The sequence below is a fragment of the Pyricularia oryzae genome, chromosome 2, assembly GCF_000002495.2.
Source record: "Pyricularia oryzae 70-15 chromosome 2, whole genome shotgun sequence".
NCBI classification, from domain to species: Eukaryota; Fungi; Ascomycota; class Sordariomycetes; order Magnaporthales; family Pyriculariaceae; genus Pyricularia; species Pyricularia oryzae.
In genome coordinates this window covers 1,457,810-1,473,708 of record NC_017850.1, presented here as the reverse complement: position 1 = coordinate 1,473,708, position 15,899 = coordinate 1,457,810, and the positions used below count along the sequence as shown (strand labels likewise).

The window sequence follows — 15,899 nt, the reverse complement described above, 5'->3', positions numbered from 1 at the left end:
AAATAGCCGCTATTTTTTTCAACTCGAGGCAATACAACCTAACACGGAGACTGAAGCTTTCATCTATGCTGCGAATTTCGGGTGCTCGTTTCCAGAGCATGGGCATGTTCCGTTGGTTGTGCTTTTGAATGTATGTACATGCTTGCTCCGTCTTGGCTCGGTGTGCCGGCAGACCTCCGAGAGACCCACCGCAAGACCCGGAGAGAGCCCTTGCTGCATGCACACGTCCCAAAACGGAAATACAGATTCCTCGATAAGGCAAGGTACGATATAGGCAGATAAATATGAAGGCAGGCACGCATCAAGAAAACGATGCCATTATTGTATCTCTACTAGCGCCCAAATTCGCTACATTTTGCCATGGTAGGTACTCTCCTGTTTGCAGATTGTTTTCTCACGGGCGCTGGATTTACTCCATTGACACCTCCATCCATACCTCGCAGCACCATGGTGAACCATTCGGGCACGATGGCAACCAGATCTCACTTCTAGGCCAGGCCATATACCCAAGGGGTCGATGTGCTTGCCTCAAGCTACCTGGGTACCTACCTACCTGCCTTGGCATCTTTGCTCAACCTTTTGCCATCTTGCAAATACTTGCAAGCCCATCCTCGTCGGCTTTGCTTTCTCTACCTATGATTGACTATTTATCTTCTCAAATGGATCTTGAAATTACGTCTTCCTGCCTAGGGACCTAGACATGGACACAGACGCCTGCAGCCCTCCGTCCAAGGTTGATAGATGGCTGAACCAGCTTATCCCTCCGGATGTCTGTGATCGCAATTCGCCACCCCAGGTAGCTCACAGAAAGCATCAACACAAAGACCAAGGCTCCTACAAGGATCACACTGATTATCCAGAACTCAAAGTCCCAAAGCCTCCAAAGAGGATACGTAACGCTCTTGTCCAGCGTGGAGATCCAGTATTCGGAGACAGAAGGATTGAAGTTGAGAAATGGATCTCAAAAACTGCGACGAGCCCAAAAGTAACTCGACAGCGCCCGACCAGTCATACATCTGGTGACTACGCTTCACAAAGTCCTCAAAACCCCCCACAGCGTCGACATAGTACGGACCATCAGATCTCGACAGGGAATCTTGGTCACAAGCGCAAGAGGTTGTCATCTGAGGCTATCTATGAGGACACATTAAAGCAGCCCATCGAAAGGTCACCCCGGCTCGTGAAGCGGCCTCGGCACAAGACTCGCGAAGATCGGTACGATACGTACCACAGCAAACACCCACGAAAAGCTGCCGAAGTCAGAGTCGATGGCAACATTGACAGGGATAGACAGAGGTCCAGAAAAGCCGCCTTGTCAAAACCTTCGCGTGACTTGGTAACCAAGTTTACATCAGATGCTATCCTTAGCGAGCGTGTGACTGTAAGTTCGCCTAGAAAGAACCATTGGCTGGTATCCATGATAGCTGATTTGTACCCCAGACACATCCGGGACCAGGTCTGTTTGGCAAGCTCAACGCTATCAAGCGTCCCCGTAAGCTCAAATAGATCGCCACTCATTCTTTCTCTGTAAACTGTGAGGTACTTCGATTATACTGAACCTGACTGGTATCTAGTTGTCGACCTTGAATTCCATGACATGAATTTCTTGAAAGCTCCATATGAAGAGCCGAGTGCCAACAACGCATCTCGTGCTCGTGTACGCGAGAAGAACCGACAAGACAGGCTAAACGAGGAGGTGTCAGCATTCTTCACAAAAGCAGTCCCTGTATCTACATGGCTACATCAAGAACACCATAGGCCAACCCCTTCGACTGAATATTGGACGATTCCGGACCGCCATTCTACCAGAAGATCGGATTCGTACCCACCTCAGTCATGCCAGGGAAGTGCAGGCAGAACAACAGTACGGACTTTAAATAAGCATCCGAGTGGGAGTTCCGGTGGCATTTCATCGCCTCTCAGACGGGATTTACTACAGAGGTTGGAGGAGGTGGGGTGCCCTAACCGGCGCAACACGAACTCTTCATTCTTGGGAAGCTCCTCCATGGGCAAGATCACACGTTCCATCATAGAGACTGGAGTTCTCGATGGCACTGGCTCTCCACGAAGGTTGAGCTACACACAACCCTCAAGTCACCCAGATCTTGATCGTGATACTCCTTTGCTGCAGACTGTATCAAACGCAGGGCTTCCCCCAGTAGCCATTAGCACATGGAATCACCAGCCACAAGTGAAGAAAAATCAATATCGGGAACCTTTGGCAGCCAACACTTTACCACTGCGTCACCCGCCAACTACACGAAATGACGCGAACCCCGTAAAGCAAGCACATGTCTGTCCTTCAGAAGACGAGCCTGCAGCTGATACACAAAGCTGTATTAACCGCTCCGCTCCCTCCATAAAGTCACTGCCTTCAAGCATACCAGCAAGGCCCGAATCCCCCAAGTCCCGACTTGTTCATACACTCGAGAGACTGGCCGATAATTTTGCCTTGCCACAACCACATGAAAAGCTGGGTGGACAAGTGATTACTGAGCTGCAAGCAGAACAAGGAGAACAGTCGCGAATCCTTCAGACGTCGATTCCGAACCCTCAACAGTCAAATATAGCGCCAAACTTCGCGTCGCCCCTCTTGCCGCTGAACCCAGATCTTCAAGCTGGCTTTCCCCTGAAACACGCTGCTGACTCTTGGTTCTATCACGATATCACAAGAGGTTCAGCGTCATCCATACAGACTGTACCGACTAACCGAGAAGATTTCGATCGTAGCCACGCATCCCCGCCTCCGTTAATCAGACATGACGCTATCCAGCTCATGGTAAACCCTCGGCAACATGGACAATCTACTGATATAGCGCATTATATAGCCACCATCGAGAGCGAAGTTTTGGGATCCGGATCAGATTCAAAGCTGAATGATATATGTCATGAAGAGCAGTGGAAAAAAGATACCGATGCATATATTGAGCCTGTTGAACGTTCGCAGGATGGTCACATCACTGGCCAATTTACGAGACGCGGCCTGACACTACCTTTGGCAGTCAAGGAGGACACAGGAATATCAATGGTTGACTTTTGGACGAGAAATCCTTTCATCAACTGACGTTGTTCTGGCTTCGGAATCCTTATTGGAAATTATATGGGATGCGAATAAGGAAACGCTGCACTAAGCTAGTGATGCCAAATCAAAACATTTTCCCGAAACCGCTCCTAGCCTTGCTTGGAATTTTGATGTCACGAGCAAATTTAAACACACGATTCACTCACAACATGCCGTTCTTGCAAAACCCAGGTTTTGCAGCTGAATCCTGATCCTCGTGTAGAATTTCCCTCAAACAAATATCATCATATCTAGGGGCTACATTAGATGTCACCTGTCCGCTGGATCTACCGAGAAGACCCCAATGTGCTAGGCCAACGGCCAGAACATACAGTGAACTCGCATACAAATACCCAGTGACTGTAACTTGACTGAACCCAAACATGGCATCGACAATTACATCCATGTTGCAGCGTCAGGGCTTGAATGGGATGCTATATTGAGACATTGAAACTCGGAGAAAGGCGACCAATATTTTTGACTCAAAGATGGGCGAATCGTACCTACGGGATAACATGCTGTCCTCATGATCCTACGTCCATTCATCAAATCTAGCTCCTCGAAAACAACCGCCCCACGAGCCCTGTCGCAATGGACCCTGCCAAGTTGCCCGTTGAGAAAGCGCTGCCTGCCAAGTTGGACGCCTGACTGAACTTGTCGCAACGGGAAAAGGCGAGCGAGTTGGTGATGGTAAGCACGAGTGCAATCGCTATGTTTCAAGTCAGCGTCGAAAAAATATCTCCCAAAAACTAGCCGATGTCAGCTTTCTCTGCAACTCACCAACAAGCGGTAGCCATATGAACTTGAGGCGCACGAGCGCCAAGACGGCCAGGCCGATCCAGAGGAGCGGCTGGGCGTAGATTGCGAGCCAGAAGAAGCGGCTGTCGGTCGGGTTGACGGTTTTTGTTCCGGGCTCGCTGCTCTCAAAGACCCAGTGCGAGTCGCCGCTCTGGGGGTCGACCTCGTTCCACCAGCGCAGGCCGACGAGGCGGCGCCCGGCGATGTTTTTGAGGTAGTAGAAATCGGCGGCGAGGAGGAGGATGGTGATGATGAAGATCATGACCATATTATCTATAAAGATGAGGCCGAAGAGGTAAACCAGCAAGCTTGCTGTGGACGAGGGGACTGCGTGTTAGCAATTATGGTCCGTCTTTGGTCTGGTACGGGCTCCTGTTTGTGGCCTGGCCTGGAGTCGACTTACAAACCCTAAAGGCGAGAAATGTCAACAGCGTGATGGGGTGCGAGCTTAACCTCCAGCTCAAGGAGCCCGCCGAGGGCTGCTGTTGTGCTTCCATCATCGGGGATGGGTTGGTGTGGAGGGTCGATTAAAGTGGATGTATATCTTTCTCAGCTAGCTAGCTTGACATCTGGCGATGTGATCCTGCAAGCCCTCCTGCTCGGGAATGGAGAATTTGCGATCTCGGTCCAACACGGCGGAGATGGAGTAGCTTGCTGGCAACGGTGGAACGACTTGCAGCTGTTTCGGAAGCTGTGTATTTGGGGTACTTGTATCTATTCGTCGATCAATTGCGCTGAGCGTGTTTGTCGAAGCTTCCGCAGAAAAACTCTGCTGTCGAGGACTATCGTAAGAGCTCCTGCGCTTGTGGTGAGCAGGCAATGGTGTCCAAGTAATCAAAGGGTAACGTCAGTTATTTGGAGGTTTGTTAAGTTAGAACACATGCGCTTGCTCCTGACGCGTGGTCAATATGGTGATGTGGCTGACGCATGCTCAAGGGTTAGGGTTGGTTGGTTGGTCGACTTGCGACAAATTGCCAATTGGGGTAGACTCGGCTATCGCCTGCATTTCTGTGGAGAGTGCAGCAACTCAACTCCTCTCCCTCCTTATACTTGCAATACCTTATACTCGCCTTTGGGTCCATCTCATGACGGAGCTACCAATTGATGTCTAGCATGCTGTAGATTGAATTCAAAAACTCAACCCTGAGCCGGCAGAGCTACCAACAATCGACCTTGGGTTACGTTTCTCCTGTGTCGGGCAACGTCTTGTGGTCCTTGTCATCATGGCTTCGACTTCACTTCTTCGCAGGGCGCTATTCTACGGTAAAGCCGCAACATTCTCTCTCCTCGTTCCGCATGACCTATGCGGGCGTCTGACAAAATAGCTTGACTAAGAAAACTTCGCCGGATTGCTTTCTCACACAAAGTCCCTGCATCATCCCCAAAACACATTGCAAAGTCCTTTACTCTAAAATCAGACAATGTGACCTACGACCTTGAGGACTCGGTGTCTGTTGCCAGCAAAGATGCCGCCCTTGAGAGCCTGCTCCGTCACCTCAAATCACTAGAAGGGCGGCCGCAGTTCATTCGTGAGGTCGCAGCGCGCGTTAATCCAGTTCAAACTGCCCAGGGCAGCAGAGAGCTCACCGCGCTAGCTGCGCTCCCACAGGTGGACGCAATCCTCCTCCCCAAGGTCGACTCTAGCCGCGATGTTCTGGAAGCCGCGCAGCTAGTTGATACGGCAGATGTGGAGCGGAGAGACGCGTTTGCAACGCTGCGGCAAAAGCAGACTGGTCATGGCAGCGACAGCAATGCCAGTGGAAACTACCGGCGCATCTCGCTAATCGCCCTCGTCGAGTCGGCCCGGGCCGTCGAGGACCTGCGCGAGATCTGCACCGCTCTCCATGGTAGAAAGTCAGACTCGGGCGAACCGCTGGCCCAACTGTCCGGGATTGTATTTGGCGCGGAGGACTTTGCGCGGGACTTGAGCATCACGCGTACGCCATCACTGGCCGAGTTCCAGTACGCTCGCAGCAAGATGGTGACGGCCGCTCGGGCTTACGACGTCCCTAGCATCATTGACCTTGTCTGTACCGCCTACAAGGAGCCTGCCCGGCTAGAGGAGGAGTGCCGGAATGGCAGGGGCATGGGCTTCAGCGGGAAGCAGGTCATACACCCGGGGCAGCTCGAGACGGTTAACGTCTTGTTCGGCGTGTCGGATGCGGAGGCCGAATGGGCTGTCCGGATAGTTGTTGCCAATGCCAAGGCCGAAGCACAAGGACGCGGGGCCTGGGCGATGGACAATCAGATGATTGACGCGCCGGTCATTGGGCGGGCGCAGGGGCTTGTTGAAAGGGCGAGGCTTTGCGGGATAGATGTCGACGCCCTGATGGAAATGTGGAAAGATCAGCAGCCTGAATAGCTAAACTTTTAGCTTCAGCCACGCACTCGAAGAAAGATTAATGACTTCCTACGGATTTCAACGATATTTCCGGTCGCCCAGGGAAATAACATCTAAGTTACAGATACAAACACCTACCGCAGAAGTGTTCCAGTGACTTGAGCCGAAGTTTTGATTTTCTTGTCTCACATACGTGCTTGCAGCGTCCATTGGGTGACAAGAACTCTGCTTGGCCGGAACAAAGTGTTTACTGATCCTGAAGATAGGCCCCGCGTTTAAGATCAAAAAAAAAAAAAAAGAAAAGGCTGCCGCAACAAGTGGAATGATGCAGAATGAGTCCATACACGGAGACTCAATTTGATAAGCCCTGAGGTGGCGGCCTTCTGGAATCGGATTGGGCATGCACATAGGCACCAGTCGAATATACAAGACTCGAACGCAAACAATAACACCCTAGCCAAAGAAGAACAGATTTATACATGAAGAAAAGGCCAAGAACGATCCACAACGCCGGCACAACATTTTTGACGGTGTGCAAGCAAAATTAATCCACAGGGGACTCCAGATCGACCCCAGAAAGCCCGAACCCCATAATAACATGCCACAAAACAACAGAAAAACCACACTACTTGGTTGTCACACCGCGCGCCCTCTCTATCGCCTGGTCCAGCTGCCTCTCCTCGTCCTCTAGCCTGGCGATCTCGGCCGCTGTCATGCCATCCTCCACCAGATGAGCGTAGGTATTAGACATGGCGGTGTCTGACCGTGCCACGACCGGCACACGCTCACTTTCCATGGCCGTAGCGCTCGAAGGTCCGGGTGCCGCAGATATTGGCTGTGCCATGGGCGTTGACGAGGCAGTGCCGATGACGGACGCGGACCCGACGGCGGTGTCTGCCATTGAAACGTTAGACGGTCGGTCGCTGTATGGGGCATAATCGGCTCCTGCTGATTGTTCGTCTTGGTGGTGAGCAGCCATGAGACCTGCAGTCCCGGTTGCGGCCGAGGCTCCAGCGCCTGCCCCGGCAAGCGCGACATCTCGCTGGAAATGGGGCCGGCCATCGTCAGAGTAGGGCGAGTGAGCACCGCTCTCGGACACGGCAGCGTTGGCTGCTTCCTTTTCGGCAACGATATCGCCGGACCGTCCGCCACCGTTGTATCCACGCACGTGGGTGGCCTCGGCACTCCTGCGCCGCCGGCGGAGGAGGCAAAAGGCAAAAGTCCCTGCTATCAGGAGGAACCCCAGGCCGGCGCCTACGGCAATGCCCGCGATTGCTGCAGTGGATAGCCTCCCGTCTAATGATGACGAAGAGGATGACACGGGCTCTGGGGTTCCGCTGGCGGGTCGGACCGTCGACGAGGGCTCCGGACTATCTGTAGCCTTCGGTGGTGATGAGATGCCGTCCCCTGGTTCACCATCGGAGCTGGAAGGATCATCAATGGGCGCAACATTGATGTTCGCCCAGTCAACGATCAACTTGAAACTCGGGTCATCCTTCGCGATACTGGTCAAGGCAAAGTGACTGGTGGTTATGGTCGTGGGAGGGCCATTATCAGCAAAAGAAGCATCTTGTCGACGGGCGACTCTAGGATCCGCATAATATCTGAGCTGAAAATATAATACGGCAGGCGCAAAGACCGGGGGGCCACCTGAAACAGGCCGCTCCGAGATCATGTCGGTACGCCGTTCGGCGAGCACCTTAGTTGCTGCAGCCGGCACGAGATTTATATTGACAGTGGTGTTCGGTAGCACGGTCTTTCCCGGTTCAATTGAATCGGACGAGTTCGCTAAGATGCGCGTCAACGTGAGTTGAGAGCTCATTGCAGCTGCTGCAAGTAAGAGGAGATGACAACTTACTTTTGACATCGAGTTTGATATCTCCCCATTGAGTCTCTTTGGGAAACCAGGCTACCGGAGATGGACTACCCGGCTGCCCAACCGGGACTTGCAACAACCTGACGTCGTGGAGCCGGAATGGCGCATTGTGATTAAAGGTGACTCCCAGACCAGTTTCGGGAACCGCATTCAAGTCGTTGATCGTGAACAACCAGGCTGATGTCACATTTGGGGGTCTAGGGAGCTTAGTATCAAAGTCGAATTTGGTAGCGTTGGCTACAGCGAGCTCGGAATGCTGTAGCACGATGGCCCCGAGGAGTAGGACGCCCGATGAGTATAATCGCATGGCGCTTTCTGTCGTATCCTCGCTGCGGCTCGAGTTTGCGATTAGGCGACGGCAATGGATATGGATATGTATGTATATCCTATCTGCTGGGAGATGAATCTAGACTAGACCTAGTATTCTAGTTCTAATTCTGATTCTGGCATATAACTTTCGTTTGCCCGGGTCTAGTCTCGATCTCGGCTAGGACAGTGAATGAGAAAGGAAAAGAAAACGTTCAACCGGCTTTCTCGCGGCCACACAAAGAGATAGAGAAAAACACGGGGTAAACGGCGAGCATGTAAGACTAGTTGTTAGTGCAGCAGAAAAGGGCAGTGCTTTGTCTGGAGTGGGTGAGACAAGGGCTGGTGGCTGTTCATCAACACGCATGCCCATCAGTTTCCTCCTACCCGCCCACTACCACCACACATCATCATCTTGGCGGGCGCCTTTGAGCAGCATTGCGGCCGGGTACATGCCCGCGCGACCCAAAAGAAAGACCCAAGAGACCCCCAAAAGTACCCGATTCGCGCCTCCAGGGGTCCTTTTTTAATTTTTTTTTCTTTTTTTCTTTTTTTCCAACAGAACCCACCACACCCTGAGAGCGGCAGCGCTAAGGTAAGGCAGCAGTCATTTCTCTTGGCCTTATTTGTTTGAATGGGAGAGACCCGCAGTGTGTACGGTAACATGCCGCTTGGCCCATTTTGGGAACTCATGCTATTTTTTTATTTATTTTTTTGGGGCCGGCGAAAAATCCCACGGGGCTGTAAATGTAAGGTACAAGTACTTACATGGATCTTCCAAGAGATTATTATCGCCGAGAGAGCAGCAGCGGTGGTGATTATTTTAAGATACGGTCAGCAAAAGATGGGTGCCTGGAGCAGCGCAACCAATTATCGATGCCCACAAGAGGAGGATGCGCATTCGGCTCCAGGTACCGCCCCACCAGGGCCCAGGTTCTATACTGCGTGGTAGGCGAAATGGACGCTGGCAAGGCTGGCGATGACTGAGCATCATCTTTTCGTGATCACATCATTGATTCCACTTGGGTATTGTTCCGAGGCATCGACTCGGGTTTGGTGGTCTCTGTGGAGAATCAGCCGAATCGACAGATGGTTTTTTATGTGCCGATAATTGAAAGATAGAAGGGTGAAATGGCTTCATCAGTCTTTGCATTGTTTAGTGGTGGCAAACACAGCTATTGTTGACCCTTTCCGGCACATCAATGCAAGTATACATACTGTAGTACAGTTGTGACCAACTTCGGTCCCATCCTTTCTCATGCCTCGCGGCGGCTCAGCTCAAAGCCAGTGGAGGACAGCCGCTAACGCTTCAGTGGGGCTGTGCAGTTACCGTAGGTAGTTGTTGTTTAGCGCCTTACCGCATTCGCCTTAGGCCCGGTTGTGTGACCGGACCTCAGCCAGTGACAAAGGGACGGGCTGCGGGGTCTAATATGAGGGATTGCTTACACCCTTCTACACTACAGTACAGTACACATACCTATTGACATGAAAGAAGAAGAAAAGTCAGTCGGGCCAATACTGATAATTGACCACACACAAGTAGACTCACTACACCTGCACTGCAACCTTTCCCCATTGTGGCTGATGCGGCACTCAGGGAGACATGCAAAAGATCACCACACCTTAAAAATCACCCACAAGCCGATCAACAAACGCTGGCAGCAAATGGAGACATTGGGAAAGATTAGACAGGCCGTGAGTAAGCAGCAATATAACGACCTGCAGGTGGTTTTATGGGGCCGGGCAAGGGGGGATTCGTTCTGCTCGTTTCAAAATGCTGGATGGCTTTCGATCGGCGGAACCAACACCAACGCAACAAGCCAATCTTGACAAAAAAACAGAAGGGCCTGTTGCTTTGATCTGCTTACTCCCTCACGAGATTCCTCCGTTTGTGGAAAAGGTAGGTGACCAACTACGTACAGCTGCGTGGTGATGTATCTTGCCCTTTTACCCTTGCCACCGTGACTCGGCTTTGTTTATACTCTCAACCAATTCTGTCAGACTACGGCGTTTGACACTCTACTGTACGCTGCCAAATCCCCTTTTTCGTTGCCTATCGGATTCAATCAAACAAAGGTGGCACAGCTTTTTACTCGTCAGCTGGGAAGGGATGCATTGTTCCGTCTCCATCCCTTGAGAGAGCATCTAACGCATCTGACAGAAGCTGCACATTTTCGGGCTTGGTCCTTCGGGACAAGCAACTGGAATTGGTTTAGCCAACAGTAAAAAGCTGTGGGGGCCAATCGCCGCTCGAATATCTTTCCTTTTTTTTTAGACAAACAAAATCGTAAATGATATTCGCATAGTATGCAAGTATGCTCAGGACATTATGGTAACGATAGAATGAAGGCTGCCAGTGTCCGAGATTACTGTACAAGACGATTGTCAAGCAGGAACAAAAAGACTTACGCACTTCCAGGTTCTCAACAGCCGGGTATCTATGTTCTTATACCAATAAAGTCATAAATAACGAAACCTAAAGATGACGGGTAAACTTGATCGTTGCGGGTGCAGCGCAGACGTACATTTACACCCCCTTTCGTCAACTTTTCTGAGGTCATGAACAACTCTCTCCCTGCTCTTGCCTAAAGCCATGCATCGCTTAATCGTCCTTTGTGCTACCACCTCGAAGCAATCATGTCAGTTCTAAGAGTACACGCTATTATCCCAAAATAGCCGAAAAATCAAACCACAGAAATCAACATTGGCTTTGACGAGAGGTCAGTATTTTGTTTATTGCAACTGGCGTAATCCATCACCGTCCGCCCACAACCCATTATGCAAAAGTCATAGTCATCTCCTTCTCCTTCCCGAATTCTGGGTCGTCATCATCATCAAAGTTTGCCCATGGGTTTGAGGGCGGCACCGCGGGAGTCGACTGTGATGTTGATATAGTCGGTCGCCCTGCGCCCGCCGGCGCCTCTGTGCTGCTTGTCATGATCGAAGGGCTGGTCGTTGAGTAACCTGCACTGTGCGTCTCTGTCTTAAGTGTCCGCGCCTCTGTCGCAACACCGGCAGTCGAAGGCGGGTACAAAGGAGGCGGCGAAGCCTCGTGCCGATGTGGCGTGTCGTCAAAAGATGTGTCGAACGTCATCTGAATACCGCCGTCGATGTCGTCACCGCCACCAAAGCCACCGTAATCAAGGGTTTTGTGACTAGGGCTTGCTCCATGGTAGCCATGACCAACCGCCGGATATTGCTGCCCAGGCGCCTTGAGTGAGGAAGGCGATCGCTCTTCCGATAACCTGTACTCGTAGGATTGTCGATAAGAAGTTGGTGTCGCCCCGGCGCTATGGGCCGACCTTAGATTATCACGGGGCGACTTTGGAAAAGGTGCCGCTGTTGACATGGCTGACGTCGGAGCAAAGCCAGGGCTTGGGGTCAAGTTTGCCGTGCTCAATTTCATGGGCGGCAACGTTGACGGCAGCTCTCGCACTTGTAGCATCTCTTCGGCCGCATCACCGCCGCGCGAGGCCTCCTTGGCCAGCTCAGCGCGGATGGCATCCACATCGAAGAGGACGCCATGGTTGTTGCCCTCTTTGTCTTCCGTCCTGCCAGACGGAGCTGCCGCACCTCCATTGGTGTTCTTGTCACCTTGATCTTCGTAGATCTCCCAGTCTTTCCTCTTGGGAGCCTTTCTTTTGCGACCAAATGAGAGCCACCCGCCCTTGTTGGCCTTGTTTTCTTTTTCCATCTCCTTTCTGGCTTCCTCAATCTCGTTGATGAGCTCGCGTTGGCGTGCGGCGTGGTTCTCCGGATCAGGGTCCTCGATTTCGGTAAACTCATCGCTTTCTACGAGCCAACCGCACTCTCGCAGGAGCCGTGGCATCTTTGCACGGTAGTCCATGTGACCCTGCACAAATTCGGACACGTCCATATTTTCGACTCCAGGGATGCCCTCGACGGGGGCCAAGCCAGCTACCCGTCGGATTCCACCGCTGGTCAGGCGGAAAAGATAGCCCAAGATCCAATCACTTTTGCTGTACCCGGTGACGAGGCGGCCAGACACTACCGTTCGGATGCGGAGCCACTCGTCCTGCTTGACGACCACCGGAGCGCCAAACAGATAGACGTTTTGTACCAGGCCAAGAGCTCCCTTGCGTGCCAGCTCGAGCAGGCAAGAGAAGATGACGCGGGCACCGAGTGAGTACCCAACCAGTGTGACGGGGCGGGTACCCAGGTTGCGATCGATCAGTGAGTCGGCAAGGATCAAACCCGCGGCCCAGGCTCGGTCTTGAGAGACGGCCCAAGGGTTGTCGATTAAATATGATAACTTGGTGAGAACGACCGGTAGAGTGAGCGCAGCCATCAAGGAGGTCAAGAAGGTACTGGCCAGGACCTGCTGCAATCCTTGTGTAAGGGCCTATATATGTGAATGTCAGTAGTGTTCATCCCGGCTCTGCCACACCTGTTTTGGCATTGATGAATGAACTAGTGAAAGATCTTACCTCTGTGGCCAAAATGTTGATGGTGTCACCCATACTTCGTAGCATCTCAGGCTCCCACAAAATCGAGTAGATGTCACCCATAGTAGGGTCGACTGTACTGAAGGGCAATCGGACGTCATCCACCTTGCCTGTCATCCAGCCGGACACTGTGATGATCAAGTTTACTCGCTTGTTATTGTGTAGCGGGCGATACTCAAAGGTGCGGACGGATCCGGTACGGCGGTTGGCTGCTCGCACGCCGATGATACTGCCCGATGCGGCAGCGCTGGACGCGATGATTGCCGTACCGCTGGCGCCGGCCAGGAACGTGGTCGACGACGCTCCCACTCCTATCGCAGCGAAACCAGCCACCAGACCACTGCCAATCAGGGGCGCCAACAAGCCAGCTGAGAGACCAATGACGAGGCCGCCACCGACAGTCGCCAGTCCCATCATGACGTACCTTCTCTTGAGCGCCATCTTGCGTCGCGAGTCCATGTGCTCTTCTTCGTTCCAGTTCTCTTTCTCTGCCTGTTGCTGCATCTCAAGCGCATCTGTTACCTTTTTCTCGAACCTGCAGATCTCGAGCCACGTGATTTCCAGGCTCTTGCCTACCCTTTCCAGCAAACACCTCGACCTCGAATCATAGACCGAATCAGCGATCAGGACGAGAAACAAGTCACAGAGAACGGTCCACCGCAGGTCAATGTCTATCTGTGCCGACGTGGTCATCTGGTTTGGCGTCTGAACGTCGTCCATCTCGTCCATTGCGTGGGCCTGATACGGCGGTGGGGGAGCAGCAGACTCTTCATCATCTTCCGAGTCACTATTGTCCTGCTTTTTGTATCCGTCAGATGAATCAGCCAAAGTTGAGCCAGGCAGACGGAGAGCTTTACCCGTCGAAATGGCTGGGGATTTCGGCAACGGCGTCGAACTAGAGCTGGGCATGTCTCCCTTTTCCGCTTCCGCTTCCTGCGCGTCTTCTGCCATGGGGTTCTTGACTCTGGCATTTGCCATGAGCGCAGGCGTCAGATCCTCAGTGCGCACACCGTGGTCTGTCAGCTGTTCTATCATGACCTGCTCCTCAGCGCTGACTTCCATGTGGGCGTAAAGCCGAATCATCATCTTCTGCGCCCACATCTTCATGGCCTCGGACGCGAACCGTATCTCCTTTTTCGACTTTTTGGTTTGTTCCATTTGCTCAAACTCCTTGACCATGCCAAAGATCTCCAGCCGCGTGATACCGACGTAGGCGATACGTTGGCCCTCGGTAAGCAGGTCTTTGGTGGCTTGCATTTGCGACACCGCATCGCGCGCCTCCTCTTCCTCCGTCAGGCTCGTCCCCTGCGCCTTGCTAAATAGATATTGCGTATTATCATCCATGCTCGTGACCGAATCGGCATCGTCATCCACCAGGACCCTGGTGTACCCCTTGCCTGCACCACCGAGCCCGCCGTAACCATACGTTTGGTCGTCATCTTCTTCCTTGAACTCCTTGGCGACCAGCCTGTCGTCGTCGTCGTACATGTCATAAGCTGCAAAGGACGGCATGGTCTGCCACCCGCCATCCTTGTCTTCCTCCTCCTCCTCCTTCTTGGAGGTGAGAGCCTGGTGGGAGAACTCGGACACCTGAGCAGACTCGGTGGTGTTGCTCGTGACGCTGGTGACACTCAGCTCGCGACTATGACCCACAACTGGGGCCGCAGCCGGGGCCGCGGCAGGGGCAGCGGCAGACTTGTCTTTAGCATCTGTGAGCTGCACGCGCTCAGTTTTATCACTCTTTTTCGCTGCTGGCAATGGAGTGTTTTTCTCAGCCGTCTCACTCGCCTTTTCTGAGGATGAGGGGGCGGGGTCTCGCGGTGTGGGTGTTTTCTCGGGAGGCTCCACGACCTTTCCTTTTGATGCCGTCGTATCTGTGACGATTTTTGGCGGTATAGGGGTCAGGGGCTCGTCCTCGACACCATTGTAGCCAGGACGCTCACGGGTCTGCGTCCTAGTGACGGGGTTGGACGGTGCATCTTTGAAACTCTGTTCGCTCCCCGAGTCGACGTCGTTCTTGCTGGGCTTTTGCGAGGCGATGCTGGAGGATCTGGAGTCAGTGTGGCTCGCGGTCGACTGTCTCCTTCGCACGCTCAAGCTCCACTTCCTCTTGGAGGCGGTGGCGGAAGCAGTACCGTCGACGGGCTGCTCGCCTGCGCCGGGAGAGTCGATCTCTGGTTGTTGTTGTTGTGGCGGTGGTGGGGGAGGCACATTTTTCCTTATCGGTAGTCCAAAATCGTCGTATTCCTGCACCTCGGTTTCGGCAGCCATGGTGGAGGCGGACGGCGCATGTTTGTGCTGCTGCTGTCTTGTTGGAGGAAGAGAGGATTGCGGGATGGAATCGTTGACTGTCGACGTTGCAGCGTGGTCGGAGTTGGAGCGCCCCTTGTCTGGGGGGTCCAAGGAGGGACCCGGTTTAGTGGGTCGCCGTGGTGTCGAATTCTCAATTTCAGAGCCAAGGCGGCCCCCTGTATTAGACCTCCAGGCGTTCTGAGGGGGCGGTGGCTCATGTCGTGCCATTCTTGGACGGAAAATAATGCGACTAGATGGGATGTGCGGTTTCTTTTCTGTCGTCACCTCATTTGTCCCCTTTTTTTCACCTCCGAAAAGCGAGTATATCTATAGTGAAGTCGACTTCCAAGAATGCAGAATTTCGAGTCTTGGCAGGAAGGGACTGGAACCGTTCGGTCTGGTCTTTGTTTGGCTGATGTAGTGGTACTGAGACGCAAGTGCCGTGTGCGGTCTGGTGTCGATCACTGTGGTTGGTCGTCCGTCTTCATGCGCTTTCTTGCCTGCCGCATTCATCTATCTGCAGTTCGCCCAGGCTGTGGAGCTCAAAGTTAATCGAGACTCGGTAAATAGATTTTCAAGGGCCGTTGCACTGTCCATCGAGGCCAGAATTGCTTCTTTGGTAATTTCAAAAACAGAAATTTTCAAAAAATATATTGGCGGCGGCAGGTCGGGTGCGTTGGGTCCCGATAATTACATTGCCAGTCATACAACTCCACTGCACCGTGAGGCGCATCGTAATATTGCTTATGTGCCTTCGAT

At 52.7% G+C, this 15,899-nt stretch overlaps 5 protein-coding genes across 5 annotated transcripts; 2 read left to right on the top strand and 3 right to left on the bottom strand.

The window, feature by feature from the left end:
* Positions 1-611: 611 nt before the first annotated feature.
* On the top strand, positions 612-1,776 carry MGG_04815 (uncharacterized protein; the record flags this gene model as incomplete). The annotated part of the gene is made up of 4 exons (XM_003713697.1): positions 612-1,381; positions 1,441-1,492; positions 1,575-1,657; positions 1,759-1,776. The coding sequence occupies exons 1-4, from the start codon at positions 701-703 to the stop codon at positions 1,774-1,776; spliced, it is 834 nt and encodes a 277-aa protein (XP_003713745.1). The 5' UTR covers positions 612-700.
* A 1,272-nt stretch (positions 1,777-3,048) lies between these two features.
* MGG_04806 (golgi apparatus membrane protein TVP23) lies at positions 3,049-4,713 on the bottom strand. Its single transcript, XM_003713696.1, has 3 exons — positions 4,263-4,713; positions 3,842-4,171; positions 3,049-3,770 (listed from the first exon to the last, which is right to left on the bottom strand). The coding sequence occupies exons 1-3, from the start codon at positions 4,357-4,359 to the stop codon at positions 3,613-3,615; spliced, it is 585 nt and encodes a 194-aa protein (XP_003713744.1). The 5' UTR covers positions 4,360-4,713; the 3' UTR covers positions 3,049-3,612.
* A 168-nt stretch (positions 4,714-4,881) lies between these two features.
* MGG_04805 (citrate lyase subunit beta) lies at positions 4,882-6,713 on the top strand. Its single transcript, XM_003713695.1, has 2 exons — positions 4,882-5,122; positions 5,227-6,713. The coding sequence occupies exons 1-2, from the start codon at positions 5,083-5,085 to the stop codon at positions 6,219-6,221; spliced, it is 1,035 nt and encodes a 344-aa protein (XP_003713743.1). The 5' UTR covers positions 4,882-5,082; the 3' UTR covers positions 6,222-6,713.
* MGG_04804 (uncharacterized protein) lies at positions 6,363-9,177 on the bottom strand. The gene is made up of 2 exons (XM_003713694.1): positions 8,059-9,177; positions 6,363-7,988 (listed from the first exon to the last, which is right to left on the bottom strand). The coding sequence occupies exons 1-2, from the start codon at positions 8,381-8,383 to the stop codon at positions 6,826-6,828; spliced, it is 1,488 nt and encodes a 495-aa protein (XP_003713742.1). The 5' UTR covers positions 8,384-9,177; the 3' UTR covers positions 6,363-6,825.
* A 1,504-nt stretch (positions 9,178-10,681) lies between these two features.
* MGG_04803 (transmembrane and coiled-coil domain-containing protein 4) lies at positions 10,682-15,876 on the bottom strand. Its single transcript, XM_003713693.1, has 2 exons — positions 12,831-15,876; positions 10,682-12,745 (listed from the first exon to the last, which is right to left on the bottom strand). The coding sequence occupies exons 1-2, from the start codon at positions 15,366-15,368 to the stop codon at positions 11,159-11,161; spliced, it is 4,125 nt and encodes a 1,374-aa protein (XP_003713741.1). The 5' UTR covers positions 15,369-15,876; the 3' UTR covers positions 10,682-11,158.
* Positions 15,877-15,899: the final 23 nt, after the last annotated feature.

What these genes read in the sequence shown, in the direction of transcription:
- MGG_04806 (XM_003713696.1), bottom strand. Translation starts at nt 4,359, where the DNA reads ATGATGGAAGCACAACAGCAGCCCTCGGCGGGCTCCTTGAGCTGGAGG. An exon ending in ATTTCTCGCCTTTAGGGTTT is followed by an intron (nt 4,172 to 4,262) that starts GTAAGTCGACTC and finishes CCTCGTCCACAG; the next exon opens with CAAGCTTGCTGGTTTACCTC. An exon ending in CATATGGCTACCGCTTGTTG is followed by an intron (nt 3,771 to 3,841) that starts GTGAGTTGCAGA and finishes CTTGAAACATAG; the next exon opens with CGATTGCACTCGTGCTTACC.
- MGG_04805 (XM_003713695.1), top strand. Translation starts at nt 5,083, where the DNA reads ATGGCTTCGACTTCACTTCTTCGCAGGGCGCTATTCTACG. An exon ending in TCGCAGGGCGCTATTCTACG is followed by an intron (nt 5,123 to 5,226) that starts GTAAAGCCGCAA and finishes TCTCACACAAAG; the next exon opens with TCCCTGCATCATCCCCAAAA.
- MGG_04804 (XM_003713694.1), bottom strand. Translation starts at nt 8,383, where the DNA reads ATGCGATTATACTCATCGGGCGTCCTACTCCTCGGGGCCATCGTGCTA. An exon ending in TATCAAACTCGATGTCAAAA is followed by an intron (nt 7,989 to 8,058) that starts GTAAGTTGTCAT and finishes CGCGCATCTTAG; the next exon opens with CGAACTCGTCCGATTCAATT.
- MGG_04803 (XM_003713693.1), bottom strand. Translation starts at nt 15,368, where the DNA reads ATGGCACGACATGAGCCACCGCCCCCTCAGAACGCCTGGAGGTCTAAT. An exon ending in TCAACATTTTGGCCACAGAG is followed by an intron (nt 12,746 to 12,830) that starts GTAAGATCTTTC and finishes TCACATATATAG; the next exon opens with GCCCTTACACAAGGATTGCA.